The sequence below is a fragment of the Culex pipiens genome, chromosome 2 (genome assembly GCF_016801865.2).
Source record: "Culex pipiens pallens isolate TS chromosome 2, TS_CPP_V2, whole genome shotgun sequence".
NCBI classification, from domain to species: Eukaryota; Metazoa; Arthropoda; class Insecta; order Diptera; family Culicidae; genus Culex; species Culex pipiens.
The window spans coordinates 23989123-24006324 of NC_068938.1; the positions used below are offsets into that span (position 1 = coordinate 23989123).

At 33.5% G+C, this 17202-nt stretch overlaps 1 protein-coding gene across 1 annotated transcript in view; it reads right to left on the reverse strand.

Annotated features, from left to right (window-relative positions):
* Positions 1 to 3049: 3049 nt before the first annotated feature.
* LOC120419019 (EGFR adapter protein-like) overlaps positions 3050 to 17202 on the reverse strand; it is a 131836-nt gene continuing 117683 nt past the window's right edge. Inside the window, exons 3-5 of the mRNA XM_039581586.2 lie at positions 10259 to 11111; positions 9487 to 10026; positions 3050 to 3690 (exon numbers count right to left, since the gene is read on the reverse strand). Coding sequence (XP_039437520.1) covers positions 3499 to 3690; positions 9487 to 10026; positions 10259 to 10576 — 1050 coding nt within the window. The 5' untranslated portion in view covers positions 10577 to 11111 and the 3' untranslated portion in view covers positions 3050 to 3498. The remainder of the gene's footprint in view (positions 3691 to 9486; positions 10027 to 10258; positions 11112 to 17202) is intronic.

Below are 17202 nucleotides of genomic sequence, written 5' to 3' on the forward strand. Positions count from 1 at the left end.
AGCTATTTATCACTCGATTGAATGCCAAAGCGCTGATATGGCAACAGTAGAGGTACGCTGGAATTAGATGCTGTTCCCCTCTCTTGATCAATCTATTTTTGTGAAAGGAATATTTATTGGGTAATTTTATGTGTTGTTTTTGTTTTAGAGTACCTCCAAGGCCATGACTAGGGCCTTTATCATCATGGGCGGTAGCAAAATAGTGCCATTCAGCAAAAACCCCAAAACCTGCTTTATTATTATTATTATTATTATTATTATAGTTTATTAGTGACACTTTACCATAATTTGGCAAATCCGATTTATGATTTAAAAGATTGATCATATTAAATCAATTTTTATATTGTGAGCCAGCTCCATTTAATTAAAAGAATCCAAGATTGATATAAGAAAAAATACTGTTGTTCGGACGGTGTCGAAATCATCGCAACTAAATTAGGGGAATTAGCCGCTTTGCAGCAGATCAAACTTTGTGATTTTCTTACATTTTTCAGTTTTATACTTTCCATAAATCCTTTTCCTGCTCCTTGTGATCGTCCTTCACTAGAGTACAACGTATCAACAAATTTTATTCATTTTAGTTCATATTTTTTACTCAGTAATGTATCGTGCATTTATTGTTCAGTGTTACTAAAAAAAGTAAATCTTTCCCAGTTCCTGAGGGGAACACCCTTGAAGAGTATCGGGGCCGGCATTTACAAAGCGGATTCAGTGGCAGTTTCATTCTCAACTTAATGTTAACATGTTAAGGTTAATGTTAACATTCCATAGGTCGCCTCCCTAAGGTGTCGTGATAAGGTCCAGTTTGTGACGATACACTACCTTCCCTTTACTAAGCAATCAATTCCAGAAGGGAAAAGATCACCAGTTGTGTTGGTCCGAGCCGGGATTTGAACCCCGATCTACCGCTTACGAGGCGGAAGCGTTACCACTGGGCTACGTGGCTCGGTCAAGTTCAGTGTTACTAACAAGATTAATTGCATTTTCCTGCTCGCTCCGTCGGAATCCAATTCTGCCCTTTACTGTGCGCGTTATTGCTCTGTCCTATGGGTTAGCACAGAAATTCACTTCATTCATTGTTTTTGAGCACATTCGTGATTCAACTCCAGTTTCCTACAGTGTTATACAGTCAATTTTTGTCCAATTTGATAAAGATTATTTATGATGAAATATTATTTCAATAAATGGCCAGGTAGCAGTTATTGATCAGCCCGCCTGTGTGCTTCTAGCAGATGCGGCGAATGAAGCTGATGTAGGTAATCTCGAAAACACAAAACTTTAAAATTCGATATCTCTGGAACGAAACATATTCATTTTTGCCGATAAGTGATTCTTATGTAAAATTGGCCGGGGAACACGATGGTGAGGTCAAATAAAAAAAATAAGTTGGGGTGTTTTGAGATACGGCCGTTTAAAGTTTTCAATTGCGCAATACAGGTAGAAAAAATAAATTAATCAAAATTTTGATCACGGAAATGGATTCTACGTCCAATTTCCTTCAAAATTGAGTCTAAGACCGACCCTCTAAGATTTGTGGTTCCTGAGTTATTGTCGTTTGAAACTAGGAGGTTTGGTCAAAAATCGCCAAAAAGTCGATTTTTTGGGGAGGTACAAAAATGGAGGGGGTGGTCCGATTTGGATGAAATTCCGGATTCTTGCATGTTTTGATAGTATCAACAGCCCTGCCAAATTTGAGCAGGATCGGAGAGGGTAATTTTAAAATGCTGTTCCGCTTCAGATGGAATGACCCATATAGAAATTGCCAAAAACCACCAAAAATCCCACTTCTTCAACATTTTTATTTTTAAAACCGCTGTATCTTCCCAAGGATTGAACATAGGACAATGGTCAATATGGAGACTTTTATGTAAAATTGTCTGGAGAATCGAAAACCGGTTTTCAAAAATTTTGACAAGTAGACCACATCTCAAAAAAACAGTTTTAGAAAATGATTTTTATATTTTTTTAGGAGGGACATACCATCCTGCACTTTTCATCAGTCTTTTGGATACATTTTAGGCTATTTCCTCAAAAATTTTGAACGAAAAAATCCTGACATCACCTTTCAATCTAAGTTTTAGACTTAAAAATAAAAAAAACTCATAGATGTGGCGTGTATTTTTGTTTCAGTGTATTTTTTTTCAGAAAGCCCGTCCAATTTCCTACAAGTTTGTCTTTGACCACTTTTTGGTACGGCGCAACGGCTTCGAGATACAGTAATTTTTAAATTACAAAATACAAAAATATTTAAATACCTTACACCCTTCTCAAATGTTATTTTCGAGTACTATTGGCTCCATAAACACAAAAATGGCTTATATAGGCCTAGGATGACATGTCTACAAAGTTTCATTGAAAATGGAGAGGGTCTGGTACAAAAGTACCAGAAAAAATCCTGATTTTTGCTGGAATTGCTCCATTTCAAAAACATTATTTTCCTTGCTGAAAGCCTCAGTCTGTGTTTTTTAAACTAAATTAAAAATATAAAAAAATACACATTGCATACTTTTTCTACAATTTATGATTGTTCAATGCTTAAAGAATGTGTTTTGGTTATTGCATTTGGATGCGTCTTTTATCTCAACCATAAGATTTTTTTTTATTTTAGCTACGTTATTTAAATTTTAACAGCAATGTGAAATTGTGCTATTCTAACTTCTATAAAATTAATTTCATTTACCTACCAATAACTAGTTTCAAAATCCCCTGCACCTGCGTTTCATTCAATCAAATAAAAACATCTTTTTACAAATAGTCTTCAATATCTCCGATTGGCATCACTCCCATTTTCCCCATAATACCTTTCGACTCAAGATCTTTATCTTCTTTTTCTGTTCCTCAAGGCAATAAAATAGTCGTTAGTTTGCTGAAGATCAATCGTCTTGGCTCTCGTCGTCGTCCTTCTCGTAGTCGTCTCAAGAGAGTACTTACCATAATTTGACGATCAAAGGGAACACGGAAGTGGTGGAATAAAAATTTCGCCAATCTTGGCCGAAGTCTGGCTTTGAGGGAAATGTGATTGGTCGTCAAATAAAAGCTCCGATAATGATGCCAGTTTTTCAATTCGACACAACTTTTAAAGTCATTTATTTTCAATTCCGATTTTCTTTCTTCCCAGTTTGCGTCGTGTCCTAGCTGCTGGTAATAATGACCAGGTTGTTTCACATTTATGTTCCTTCCATATATAATTCTATATCACAATATCAAACGATTACGGTAGTTTGTGTGTATGTGTTACAACTATTAGTTTTCGCCTTCTTCTTCCTTATTTTGATTGTAAAGTTATACACTACAACAACACCAACTGCCATTTCGGGTACCAACTTAAGGGTACTCCAGCTTTTCCTCTTCTTCTATTTTCTTCTCATCAGGTGTAAAATCATTTTCCCAGTGTTTGCGCGTCGTTCATGTGTCCTTGTGTGTGTGTGTATACAAAAGTGGCTATTTACAAACTCATCAAAAGAGCCAAGTTTTCCCTCCTTCCGCTGACACGGACTATCACAGGTCCAGATCGGAGAACAGCTTGGAGAACTCGTGCAGCGTGCTGTAGCTGTCGTAGTCGTCGACGCGTTTGCACTTGAGGGGGATGTTCTGGGGGCGCGGCAGCGACAGCGGAACCGGAAGCATCTCCGGCATCACCGAGTGGTGCGTTATCAGGGCGCGCAGCGACGAGAACTCCTTGGTGAAGCCCTGTGGAGAACGGTGGGTGTATGGAACATGATTAATAATATGAAGGTGTTGTCATGTAGAATAGGAGATTTTTAAAATAGAAAAAATATGTGGTCATGTTTGTTGAAGTTGTAAACTTGGTAATTTGAAATTAATTCAGAACATCTCTCTAAATTTTGGAAAGTATCAAAAGTCCCAGGATTTTATTACTAAATAGAAAATGATTTTAATTTAATATTTCTTCAATAAAACTGTATTAACAGCAACAGTAACAGTGAGTACTTTAATGGTAATGATTTTAAAACAAAGATATGGTATTAGAGCTAGTGATTTATCATGGCAAAAAAATCGCGGCATTACAATCACAGAACATAAACATTCCACGGTAATTTTACGGCTCTTCAAAAACTGCGTTAAAAAAGAACTTCAGCTAATCGAATCTGGACTGTATTCCAATTCGCAACATATTATTCCTGACAAAAATTGCTTTCCATACAGAAATTACGAGCTCCAAATTGTAAAATTGTACATTATTATCAAAAGAATAGTAAACTTTTAAGCTTTTAAAGTTTTACTAAAATGTCAGAAAGTAATTGCCAGAAAAATATCTCATATCAGATTTTGTCAACATTAACTGTTGTTAGTCAAACAGTATTTTAGTTCATATTTTCTGCCAATTATCATATTTTTTTCTCAAAGAATTCCTAATTATTTATTATTAAAGCAGTTGTTGAGTAGAGCAACAGCAGAGGATCATAATAAATTCGATTGACTACTAAATTAGGAAAGCCTGCGTCAATAATGCGTGGAAAGGCATCATAGAGCATTACAAAATCAATGACGTTTTATCCCGGATACAAATTTTCGAGATGCTTTTATTTCTGGATTTCTCCGTTTAATTTTTTTTACAAACTTAATCAAATCTCTGAGCTTCAATGTTTGCCTGGAGCAGAACTTTGAATTTCCAATGAATAAAAAAATAATTTTATTGAAATTTCACCGTATTCACAAATTTCACAGATTATGCGGATTTTGCGAAATCGGGAAAAATCACTCGCACTACTAATAACATAACGCAATTTAATTGAAATGTTTCACAAGATCCCATGATTTTTAAGTCTTTTAAGACTGTGTTAAAAATTCAACATTTTAAATTATGATTTTTGATTTAAATTTAATATGCCGATTCATAAAAAACAGTGATTGTTAACTATAATAACCAAAAAAAGTTTTAAAAATATGTATTTTTTTATAAATTTGCTGCAATTTCCTATGAAAATAGCATGATTCGAAAAAAAAGTTCTCCGACTGGGTTCAAAATTTTTCTGGGTGTTCTTTGGTTAAAATAATTAAAACCGTTTTTTTTTTGTTTGACCATCATGCTGAACTACGCCGTCTTAGAGTAGTCCAAAAAAGGTGTATTTTCACAAAACCCACATTTAAAAAATAAATCATAATTCCAAGCCATTCCCACCGATTTTGCTGTCTTGGATGCAAATGAAAGGTTATTAATTTGGTTTTTAAGGAAAAAAAGTTTGAAGTTTCAAAAATCTATCATGACATTTGAAGATGTCGTATGAAAACTAAAAATGCTGTTTTGAAGGTCTGGGGACCAGGGAGCCAATATCAGAAAATATTTTCATCGGATTCCTCGGAAAATTTTACATAAAATGTATGAGTTATATATAAATATAGGGTTTCGAGATATAATTTTTTGAAAATAAAAACTGGATTTTCGACGCAAATATTGAAAAAATTACGAAATTGGGAAAAAATAAGCTTTTTTCAATAAAACTGCGATAAATTTCAAATTTTAGCGATGACCGATACATTCTTGGTACTAAAATTTTCTTAACACATTTTTAAATTAAAAGTTAGTTCCATTGCTTGAAACTTCGGTCAGAGTCGATTGAAATAAACATTAAAAAGTATTTTTGCAATTCCATCTTGAAACTTCCTACTTTTCCTGTCATTCTCGCGTGACGAAACAGCCTACTTTTATCTACTAAAAATAACAGAATCGAATAGAAACACATTTCAAAACAAATGCTGAAAAGTTTACTTTTCAGCACTGCAATGGATGCTGAAAAGTTTAACTTTTCAGCACTAGTTTTGAAAAGTAAAACTTTTCAACATTTTTTTTTTATTTAAACGATTTATTGACAAAATACATGAACATTCGACTTATAATTTCACTCAATGGGTGTTTTCAGAAATGCAAAAAAATGTTCTATGGAACTCGTTGCAAACCTTGATTTTCGGTAAACCTCGTTGGATAAATGTACGACACGTGCTGAAAAAATCTTCTTTTTGCAACTTGTTGCATAAACTACTATTACAACAACCTTACTGATTTGATTGGTATATCATGTTATGCTTGACTTGAAAAGATATTTTTGGAAGAGAAATTAAAATTGCATTAACATATTTTCCATAAATAATAATAGACACATTCCGCCGTGACGTTGCAACGCTTTGACTTTTCTTTTTTCAGTATTTCGGCTGTAACTCAAAAATTACATTGAAAAGGTACATATGTTATTACAGATTCGGAAAGTACATTAAATTTCCTATAAGAAACAATGTTGAAACATTATTTTAAGCGAATATTCTATTTTTGAGAGGGGGATATGTAGCGTGACGTTGCAACGCGTGACTTTTTCTCAATCCTGACCCAATTCATGTTTCGCCATTAACTCTGCTCTGTTAAACGGCAAATTTGGAGTTCTTCTTTCATATTTAGTGTAAAATTGGCCAACAAATCGAATGCAATCATTAGTTTTTCGAAAAAAATAAACCTCGATTTTTGAAGACCGCTTACATTTCGTGACGTTGCAACGCTCTGTTTTTGAAAACAGGGTTTTTCGTTGCGTTGCAACGTCACGAAATTATAGATTTGATTATAAGACATTAATAGACAGTACAAGGACATGTGAATTGATTGGCCTGCCCATGTTAGACCCCCCCCCCCCCCCCCCTCCCCCTATTCTGCTTTCACAGTTGCAGTACGATTTACGAAGTTTTCCAAAGGGTTTTCAAAATATTTTTTTTTGTATTATTCCATTATCACGAAGGAACCCCCCCCCTCTCCCGTCCTCTATCCATGTAACGGGACGTCCATGCATTACGTAACGGCGTAATATCAAGGGGGAGGAAGGAGGGTTCGAGGATTTATACAAAAAAAGTGTATCGGAAATGTATTTCCAGGGGGTGGAGGGGGTCTAAAAATATAAATGTTTTGTTACGTAATGCAAGAACGCTCCCTTAATATTTTAATGGTTTTGGGCAACTTACAAAAAACGTGTAAGTTTTAGAAGGGAGGTGAGGAGCTTCAAGTTTTCAGGAGGGCTTATTTTGAATTTATAAATAAAGTGCCCATATCGTTTGTTCATGGCCCCTAAGGGGTGATCTGCAAACAACGTAACTTATTTTGTTGACTTATGTGCTTTTTAAATTAAATTTGAGGAAATAATATAACTGTTTAACTGCGCAACATAACATTTTTAATTGTGAACAACAAAACGTTGCAAACAACTTATTTAAGTGAGGGTTCGTCCTACAACAGAGTGACAAAATTTTGTGAAAAAAAAACAATCGAATCACGTGATTTTTATTGTTCAATGAATTTCACTGTAATTTGACTTACATAAGGGTGTGGGATAAAAAAATCATTGCGTTGTATTAGAATAAACACTCACGTAAATCAGTTTATCATAAAGGGGCCATCCAGTAACCACGTGATTACTTTTTTGAAAGTTTTAGAATTTTCCCCCCTTGTGAACATCGGTCTATTTTGATTTGTTCAACAAGTTTCATAAAATACTTTTTTTTCGAGATGCATCAAACTTAAATGACGGAATTTGTGAATGACCCATGTACAATTCTTCTGTAAATATGCTCGGAAACATTATATAACAAATATATAATATTTAGTACCCTTTTATCTTCAACAACCAACTACGCATACACCTTTTTTGCCATGTGACCAAAATGATTTAAAATTTCGTGACGTTGCAACGCAAACTTAAACCTGTTGTAACTTTGGATCTAGACAACCAATTAAGTCGCTCTAGATTGCATTTGAAAGCTCTTTCCAAGTACAAAGAGCATCTGAAATATCAAAATGATTGAATGTTTAGTTTTTTGTTGACATAAACAAATGTCCCTTTTTCGTGACGTTGCAACGCAATAAAATGGTAAGCTTACACTAGTTTGAAAAAATACTTTACTTAAGATAAACTGCAAACCCATGACATTTCCGTTTAGTACTTTTACAAAATGCAATCAAAATAATATTTTTTGGATTTTATTTCGCTGAAAACCAGGAGTTTTTAGAAAAATGTTTTAAAACGATGATTTTATCACGCATAACCTAACCAACTTGTACAAAATGATATTAAAATGATCAATTAATGAAAACCATGATTTTTGAAGCTTCAAGTAGTCTAGAGTCGAGGAAAAATATCCAAATAGCTCATACACGCTTTTCAAAATTTCATCCTAAGGTGTACATTGCCGGAGAATGTGTCAATAAAAGATTGTTTTTGAATATTTATATGGAAAAAACAGAGAAGTTTGTATTTTCTGTAGTAATTTTGTTTTCAACCTTTTTTTTACCTAACCAAAGAATTGATTTTTTAGATTTTGAATTTGCATCTCAAATATTTGGAGCATTTTCTTTTTAAACTTATTCTTAATATGGGAGCAAGAATTTTTTTCCAACTTACAACGAATATAAATTCATTTTCCCGCGTTTCAAATTATATTAAGCATGTCTGAAATCGATAAAAAATATTTTAAATTTTTGTGGAATTCCAATGTTTAGCACCGCGGCGTTTCGGCGAAAAAAAATATCTTCAATACTTAGATATTTTGAAAATTAATGATTGCAAAGCAACTGGGCAGGTGTAAAATGCACTCTAAAACACTTTTTCATTCAAATGTTGACACCAAACTTCAAAAAATATTTGCATTGGCCTTATTTTTGGTTAAAATTTGACTTATTTTTAATTAAATATATTAAACTATAAGTAGACATAATTCGAAAAAAAAACTGCACTTTTTTAAATTTCTGGTAAGTACATTTCTAAGAATTTAGCAGTTATGTTCCAGAATTGTACCTTTACAATTCAGAGATTTAGAGATCCTTGCAACTGAGATCAATTCATAAGCCTATGCAGGGAGGGTACTTATTTCTAAGTTAAAATTTTGCAAGCTGAGTGCTCATTTAGGGAAAATAATTTTTGTGAATAAAACCCTAGATTTATGTTTATCTTAAAACTGATATCACCGTTACATTTCGATTTGAACAAATTAATGGCATTTTTTGATTAGGATTTTTCTTTTTCCAAAAAAATTTTATATCTCAGAGGCATCTGAATCTGAAAAGTTCTCCTCAATACAACTTTGTCGAAGACACCAAATCCATCAGAAAATTCCGTCAAAAGAAATCGATTTTAGATTATATACGTTCATGTTTTTTGATAGATAACTGCCAAAACTGTAAGGAGACTTTTATGGGGAATCAATGACACAAAATGGCTTCTTTAGTCATAAAGAAGGCCAAAGTTTGAGAGGAATTTAAAAAAAAAAGATATGAAAATGCTCAAAATCGGCAGTTTGCATAGCTAATTGCTTGAGTGCGTTTTCTATGATACTGTGGAATAGCTTTGGTTTTAGAAATCGAACTATGAGACCACATTATAAAAGTAAATTTTCATAAAGCACATAAACATCATAATGTTAAAAATACGACAATCATTGAAAACCATGCTTTTTAGAAATCAAGAAATCATATAGTAAAGAAATGTATCTCACCTTAATCTTGTACCCCCGCTCCGTCTTCAGTATCAAATAGTGCACCACCTTCGGCCCCGGCGGCGGCACCCGCAACGACAGCGCAAAACATCCCTGCTTGGTGGTGCTCCTCCGCACCAGAAACGCCCCCGGCTGCTGCTGCGTGAGCACCTCCAGCGAGACCTCCCGCGGCAGCCCGGCCTGGAACCAGCTGGCACTGTCCAGGTCGTTGTCCTCGATGCTGTTCAAACTGTCGGTGCGCTTGACCGCGATGTTCGGCACGAACCGCTTCTTGGGGCTCGAGTTGGCGCTGTTCGTCTTGCGGATCAACCGGTTCCGCCGGAACTCGTACTCTGGCCGCAGCTGAGGAGCGGCCGTGGTAAGGGATTGCCGGCAGGAGTCGCCAAATTTGCTCGATACGATCTGGTCCAGATTGTAGATGTCCTCGGACAGGATGTCGTTCAGCTTCTTTTGGGTGGGTGATGTTGGCGATGATTTATGGTACACCAGGGGCAGACTGTCCTCGGTGGAACGTAGGAAGCCGAGGGTGAAGCGTTTGATCTGCGGAAATATATGGAGTAAAAAGTGCTGGGTTTATCTCTGTAATTCTGTGGGGAGCGTTTGGGGGAATCGTTGCTAATGGGCGATATCCGCCCTTTTCATGTCATGGTTCCGTTGAGTTGGAAGAGACGCACAATCGGCAATTTTGGTAAAATATCTGGCCAAGTATTCGAACAAGCTAAAAGATTTTTGTTTTTCAATCATCAGAAAAGTAAAAATATCCCAAACTCACCAGCGTCGGCTTCTCCACGCCAAACTTGATGCAGTTGTTCATCTCCGTCGGCGAGGGGCTGTCCTCTTCCGAGGACGACGACGGCGACAGTGACGGCGAACTGGGCAGGTCGGCAACTGTGGCGTTGGCCACCGAGGAGGTATAATTTACATTTTCATCACATTTGTTATACTTGCGGTGTTCCAGTAAATCGTAGCTACATTTCCTCGGATGCTTACCACCCCCCGTCGTCCCCGACCCCCTGTGGACGCCATTTCCGGTGCCACCACTGCAGGCACCGGTGGTCAAGGTATCACCAAAGTATTCCACTTCCTGCATCACGACGACAGCGGCAGTGGCTTTGCCTTTTTTATTTTAATTTTATTTTTATTTCAATTTTATCCTTTTCTAGTCCCGTTCAACTGTTGGCTCCTGGTCGCTTCCGTGACTCTGAAAAGGACGCTCTCTTTTTTATCCTGAACTCCACACTTTTGCCTGCCACAAAAGGTCTCACGCTGTTCACTTCGATTTTCCTGCACTCTGAGTTTTTCCTTTTATTTGAATTCGTTTTAAACCACTTTTTCTGTGTCTTTCCTTCCTGCAAAACCACGATCTTTCTTCCCTGCCGAAGCTCCTCCACCAATTCCCTCCGGAGTTGAGCTCTTACTCCCGGTCCCGGTCGCTTTCCTTTATCTTCATTAATTTATTACTCACTATCATGCGAGCAAACTGGACACACTGGACTGGCCGGAAAACATGGAAAGAGGTTCCGAGCAGTGGCAAAATTTATTCGTTTTTGGCCACAACCTGCTGCTTTGTTACTCATTCGTCAGGATTAAAATGCTCTGTTGCTCCTGGGAGGCTACCGGGGATTCTGAAAATGGGAACAAAAAAGCAGATAAATCACGTTAGTGAAGGTGGAAGGGAAAATCGTTGGGTTGAACGAATCAGCACTGATTTTAAAGTCAAAATATTTAATTTAACTGACAAGTGACAGTGTGGGAGGATCAGGAATAAGATTTAGACTCTTTTTTTTTGCATCTGATTTGATGTTTTAAAGTTTATGTTTAATTTAACGTATTTGTCTTTTTGTCGTAATATCGCTTTAACGTTTTTATCGTTTTGATCGTTTTGATCGTTTTGATCGTTTTGATCGTTTTGATCGTTTTGATCGTTTTGATCGTTTTGATCGTTTTGATCGTTTTGATCGTTTTGATCGTTTTTATCGTTTTTATAACTATTAACGTTTTTATCGATTTTATCGATTCTATCGTTTTCATATTTTTTATCGTTTTTATCGTTATCGATTTTTTTCGATTCTATAGTTTTTATCGTTTTCAGCATTTTTACCATTTTTATCGTTTTATTCGTTTTACAAAGTTTTTATTGTATTTTGCGGTTTTAGCATTTTTACCATTTTTATAGTTATTCGTTTTTAAATTTTTTTAAAAATTTTAAATTCCTTTAAATTTTTTTAAATTTTTTAAAATTTTTTGTATTTTTTTGTAATTTTTGTCATTTTTGTCATTTTTGTCATTTTTGTCATTTTTGTCATTTTTGTCATTTTTGTCATTTTTGTCATTTTTGTCATTTTTGTCATTTTTGTCATTTTTGTCATTTTTGTCATTTTTGTCATTTTTGTCATTTTTGTCATTTTTGTCATTTTTGTCATTTTTGTCATTTTTGTCATTTTTGTCATTTTTGTCATTTTTGTCATTTTTGTCATTTTTGTCATTTTTGTCATTTTTGTCATTTTTGTCATTTTTGTCATTTTTGTCATTTTTGTCATTTTTGTCATTTTTGTCATTTTTGTCATTTTTGTCATTTTTGTCATTTTTGTCATTTTTGTCATTTTTGTCATTTTTGTCATTTTTGTCATTTTTGTCATTTTTGTCATTTTTGTCATTTTTGTCATTTTTGTAATTTTTGTAATTTTTGTAATTTTTGTAATTTTTGTAATTTTTGTAATTTTTGTAATTTTTGTAATTTTTGTCATTTTTGTCATTTTTGTCAATTTTGTCATTTTTGTCATTTTTGTCATTTTTGTCATTTATGCCATTTTTGTCATTTTTGTCATTTTTGTCATTTTTGTCATTTTTGTCATTTTTGTCATTTTTGTCATTTTTGTCATTTTTGTCATTTTTGTCATTTTTGTCATTTTTGTCATTTTTGTTTGATTTTTGTCATTTTTGTCATTTTTTTCATTTTTGTCATTTTTGTCATTTTTGTCATTTTTGTCATTTTTGTCATTTTTGTCATTTTTGTCATTTTTGTCATTTTTGTCATTTTTGTTTGATTTTTGTCATTTTTGTCATTTTTGTCATTTTTGTCATTTTTGTCATTTTTGTCATTTTTGTCATTTTTGTCATTTTTGTCATTTTTGTCATTTTTGTCATTTTTGTCATTTTTGTCATTTTTGTCATTTTTGTCATTTTTGTCATTTTTGTCATTTTTGTCATTTTTGTCATTTTTGTCATTTTTGTCATTTTTGTCATTTTTGTCATTTTTGTCATTTTTGTCATTTTTGTCATTTTTGTCATTTTTGTCATTTTTGTCATTTTTGTCATTTTTGTCATTTTTGTCATTTTTGTCATTTTTGTCATTTTTGTCATTTTTGTCATTTTTGTCATTTTTGTAATTTTTGTAATTTTTGTAATTTTTGTAATTTTTGTAATTTTTGTAATTTTTGTAATTTTTGTAATTTTTGTAATTTTTGTAATTTTTGTAATTTTTGTAATTTTTGTAATTTTTGTAATTTTTGTAATTTTTGTAATTTTTGTAATTTTTGTAATTTTTGTCATTTTTGTCATTTTTGTCAATTTTGTCATTTTTGTCATTTTTGTCATTTTTGTCATTTTTGTCATTTTTGTCATTTTTGTCATTTTTGTCATTTTTGTCATTTTTGTCATTTTTGTCATTTTTGTCATTTTTGTCATTTTTGTCATTTTTGTCATTTTTGTCATTTTTGTCATTTTTGTCATTTTTGTCATTTTTGTCATTTTTGTCATTTTTGTCATTTTTGTCATTTTTGTCATTTTTGTCATTTTTGTCATTTTTGTCATTTTTGTCATTTTTGTCATTTTTGTCATTTTTGTCATTTTTGTCATTTTTGTCATTTTTGTCATTTTTGTCATTTTTGTCATTTTTGTCATTTTTGTCATTTTTGTCATTTTTGTCATTTTTGTCATTTTTGTCATTTTTGTCATTTTTGTCATTTTTGTCATTTTTGTTTGATTTTTGTCATTTTTGTCATTTTTTTCATTTTTGTCATTTTTGTCATTTTTGTCATTTTTGTCATTTTTGTCATTTTTGTCATTTTTGTCATTTTTGTCATTTTTGTCATTTTTGTCATTTTTGTCATTTTTGTCATTTTTGTCATTTTTGTCATTTTTGTCATTTTTGTCATTTTTGTCATTTTTGTCATTTTTGTCATTTTTGTCATTTTTGTCATTTTTGTCATTTTTGTCATTTTTGTCATTTTTGTCATTTTTGTCATTTTTGTCATTTTTGTCATTTTTGTCATTTTTGTCATTTTTGTCATTTTTGTCATTTTTGTCATTTTTGTCATTTTTGTCATTTTTGTCATTTTTGTCATTTTTGTCATTTTTGTCATTTTTGTCATTTTTGTCATTTTTGTCATTTTTGTCATTTTTGTCATTTTTGTCATTTTTGTCATTTTTGTCATTTTGTCATTTTTGTCATTTTTGTCATTTTTGTCATTTTTGTCATTTTTGTCATTTTTGTCATTTTTGTCATTTTTGTCATTTTTGTCATTTTTGTCATTTTTGTCATTTTTGTCATTTTTGTCATTTTTGTCATTTTTGTCATTTTTGTCATTTTTGTCATTTTTGTCATTTTTGTCATTTTTGTCATTTTTGTCATTTTTGTCATTTTTGTCATTTTTGTCATTTTTGTCATTTTTGTCATTTTTGTCATTTTTGTCATTTTTGTCATTTTTGTCATTTTTGTCATTTTTGTCATTTTTGTCATTTTTGTCATTTTTGTCATTTTTGTCATTTTTGTCATTTTTGTCATTTTTGTCATTTTTGTCATTTTTGTCATTTTTGTCTTTTTTGTTGTCTTTTTTATTGTCTTTTTTGTTGTCTTATTTGTTGTCTTTTTAGTTTTTTTGTTGTCTTTTTTGTTATCTCTTTTGTTGGCTTTTATTTCAATTTAGCTTTTATTTTAACTACAACTTTATCGCTCAACTTTCACAGAAAATCTCCCACAAAACAAATTGCTAGACAAAAAAAAAACTAGCTAAACTAACATAAAACTACCAACATAAAACAACTTTCACCTCGTCGGACCCCGCTGTAAACTGCTAGTTGCGAACAAAACAAGTTTCATTTTCGCAGCCGGAATACAACATGGACTCCATGGACTAGGGCGGCGTACTAATCCTGGGCCAGGGCTGACCTTTTACGCTACACTCTTTAGTACGCAAGGAAGAAGCTGCTACAACAATGGCATTACAAGTGTTGTAGCAGGAAAAGTACAAGCACTCGCTTCAGCTTTAGGACTTGAGAAAGTTGCCACTTTGCATGACGTTCTGGTTCACTGGAAGTCTACCATTGGAAGGTGGGCAGTGTTGCCAAATATATTAAATATTATTTCTTTTTTTTTAAATAATTTTATTAAGTTCAATCAACCTTTGAACAAAAATTAAATGAAAATGGCATCACTGCAGCACCACAAAAACAGAAATTTTAAATTCCTTGAAGTGTTGCCAGTTTGTCTACAATTTTTATTCGTCAACAGTTTTAGATTCAATTTTTTTTTCGAAAAAGGCAAAACTGGCACCACTGCACTACAGCCCGTAGAGCAAAAAATAAAAACAACCAACACCGTATTGTTGAGATTTTACGATTATACGTTCTGTAAGCTCGCATGTCCTACATACAAATGGGACCCGTTAGTGCCATCAGCCAGTGCTGTTTTGTGTGCGTTTCGTGTTTTCCCTGACATTTTCCTGTCGAAGATCATCTGCTGCTGCCGTCTCCTAGTTGCTGCTGGGCAAATTATGACCTCTCCCAAACTGGTGTTCCGGAATGGGGCCGAGAGAAAATCCCTTTACACTTCTTTTTTTTTGTGTGAGGGGAATTTGGAGCAAAGTTGCAGCTATTTCTGCTTGAATTCCGCACTGGTTTTGGTCGTGAGTTGGGAAAAATTAGCAAATTAGGGTAAAATGTCATTTTTGGGACTTAGCTAGTGATTGATTTTAGTTTTTTTTACTGTGCTTAGCGTAGCGTAGCGTACAAAGTGATATTTCCATTGATATGTTCAAAAAAGGAGAACAAACCCCTCACAAAAAGCACACAGACGCTCCACCAACGGCAGTCAGCCTTTCAGCCAAGTAAATCCTATTTTTTCGTTCCATTAACTCTGTCCCGGGTGCTGGCGTCGGTCGCTTATTTATCAACGTCAACATTACTGTCCTCATCATCATCAGCAGCCAGCCAGCCAACATTGACGCCATCAGCTGGAAATATCGCGCGCCCATCAGCATGTCGTCGTTTTTCGGACATTTTCAGACAGAGAGGAGTGGGGAAAATGTGAAGGAAAATGGGGAAATGGTATTATAGCAGCTGGTGGATGTAGAAATGATGCACAGTTACGAGAAGGAAGGTATTTTGGACGAAAGCTGGTTAGCGAGTGCTTTTCTCAGGAAAAAAAACTAGTTAAGGTGAAACGGGACGCCAGATGTTGGACAACTTCTATTCAACTTACATCAGTTTCTGAACTCGACAGATCTTCATATTTATCGTTTGCAACAGACAGAACATGTTAAAATTACGGCGTTTTTTCCAAAAGATGCTTAAAAAAATTCGAGTTGTGGTGACTCCCCGTTTCACCTTAACTGCCCATCATTGAAAAAACGGCTTGTATATACTTTTGGCAAAATGGAGATTTTTGCTTCATTTTCCAACGCATCTTTTGAAACTTGAATTTCACTAAAATATTGTTTGATTTTGGGTGCCGATGCAAAAAACCATACGGCTAATATCTTATTCCCCTTTGAAATTGCCGTGGCGAAGATTTTGGGGACGAACACAAAAACGCGTTTTTCTCGGAATACTTGATTTGGCATAAAAGCCGAATCTTTTATTATGGGCAGTTAAGCTGAGCTTAATAAAGCGTTATTTTTAAAATAACAAACTCTGGAAAGTACGGAGTTTCGATTATCCAATAGATCATGGAAAAAAATCGAATTTGTTGTTAATAATTTTCAAAATAAAAATCGAGTTCTGCTACCTCGTTTAAGTATAATTTTAGTGTGTTTAAATGTCTTCTAACATTTTCTAAAATTTATAATCCTGTAAAGCCCAATTTTCATGATTTTTTTTATTTTTCCCTTATTCAGGTTATTTTGAGCAACTTTTGTTCTTTGCAAATTAGTTTAATTTTTAGAATTTATTTTGTTTAATTTATGTTCGTTTCTGATAGTATTTGGCTAATTCTACTACCTCTTATCATTACCTTTTAACTATTTAGTTTTTTTCATGTTTTACGGTCACTTTTTATACGTAGAGGCATGGTCTGTGGCTTTCCAAAAATTACAGCTTTCTTTATTTAAAAAAAAAATATGGTGAAAAATATAGCCAAAGTTGACCCTAGAAATACTAGAATTTTTCAAACATTGGCAAAGTCACGCTTGCAACTCATTTTTTTTTTGCTTAAATTTCAAGAGTTCTTCTTTCCAATACTTTTAAAGCTCCAATTTTTAAATTTCATAACTTTTGAGTTATTTATGCAGTATGTAGTTTGCAGTTGCGCTTCCAGAAATATCCAGTACATTATTTTAGAAATAAAGTGAAACTTCAGTTTTTTTTATCGCGAAAGCTTAACACGTAACCTTATGTGTGAGACAAAATGTCCTTGCATTTTCCTCAGCTAGTTGTTTTGGCATGAGGGACATTTATGCGAACATGTTCAGTGAATTTAATCTACAACATTTAAAATTT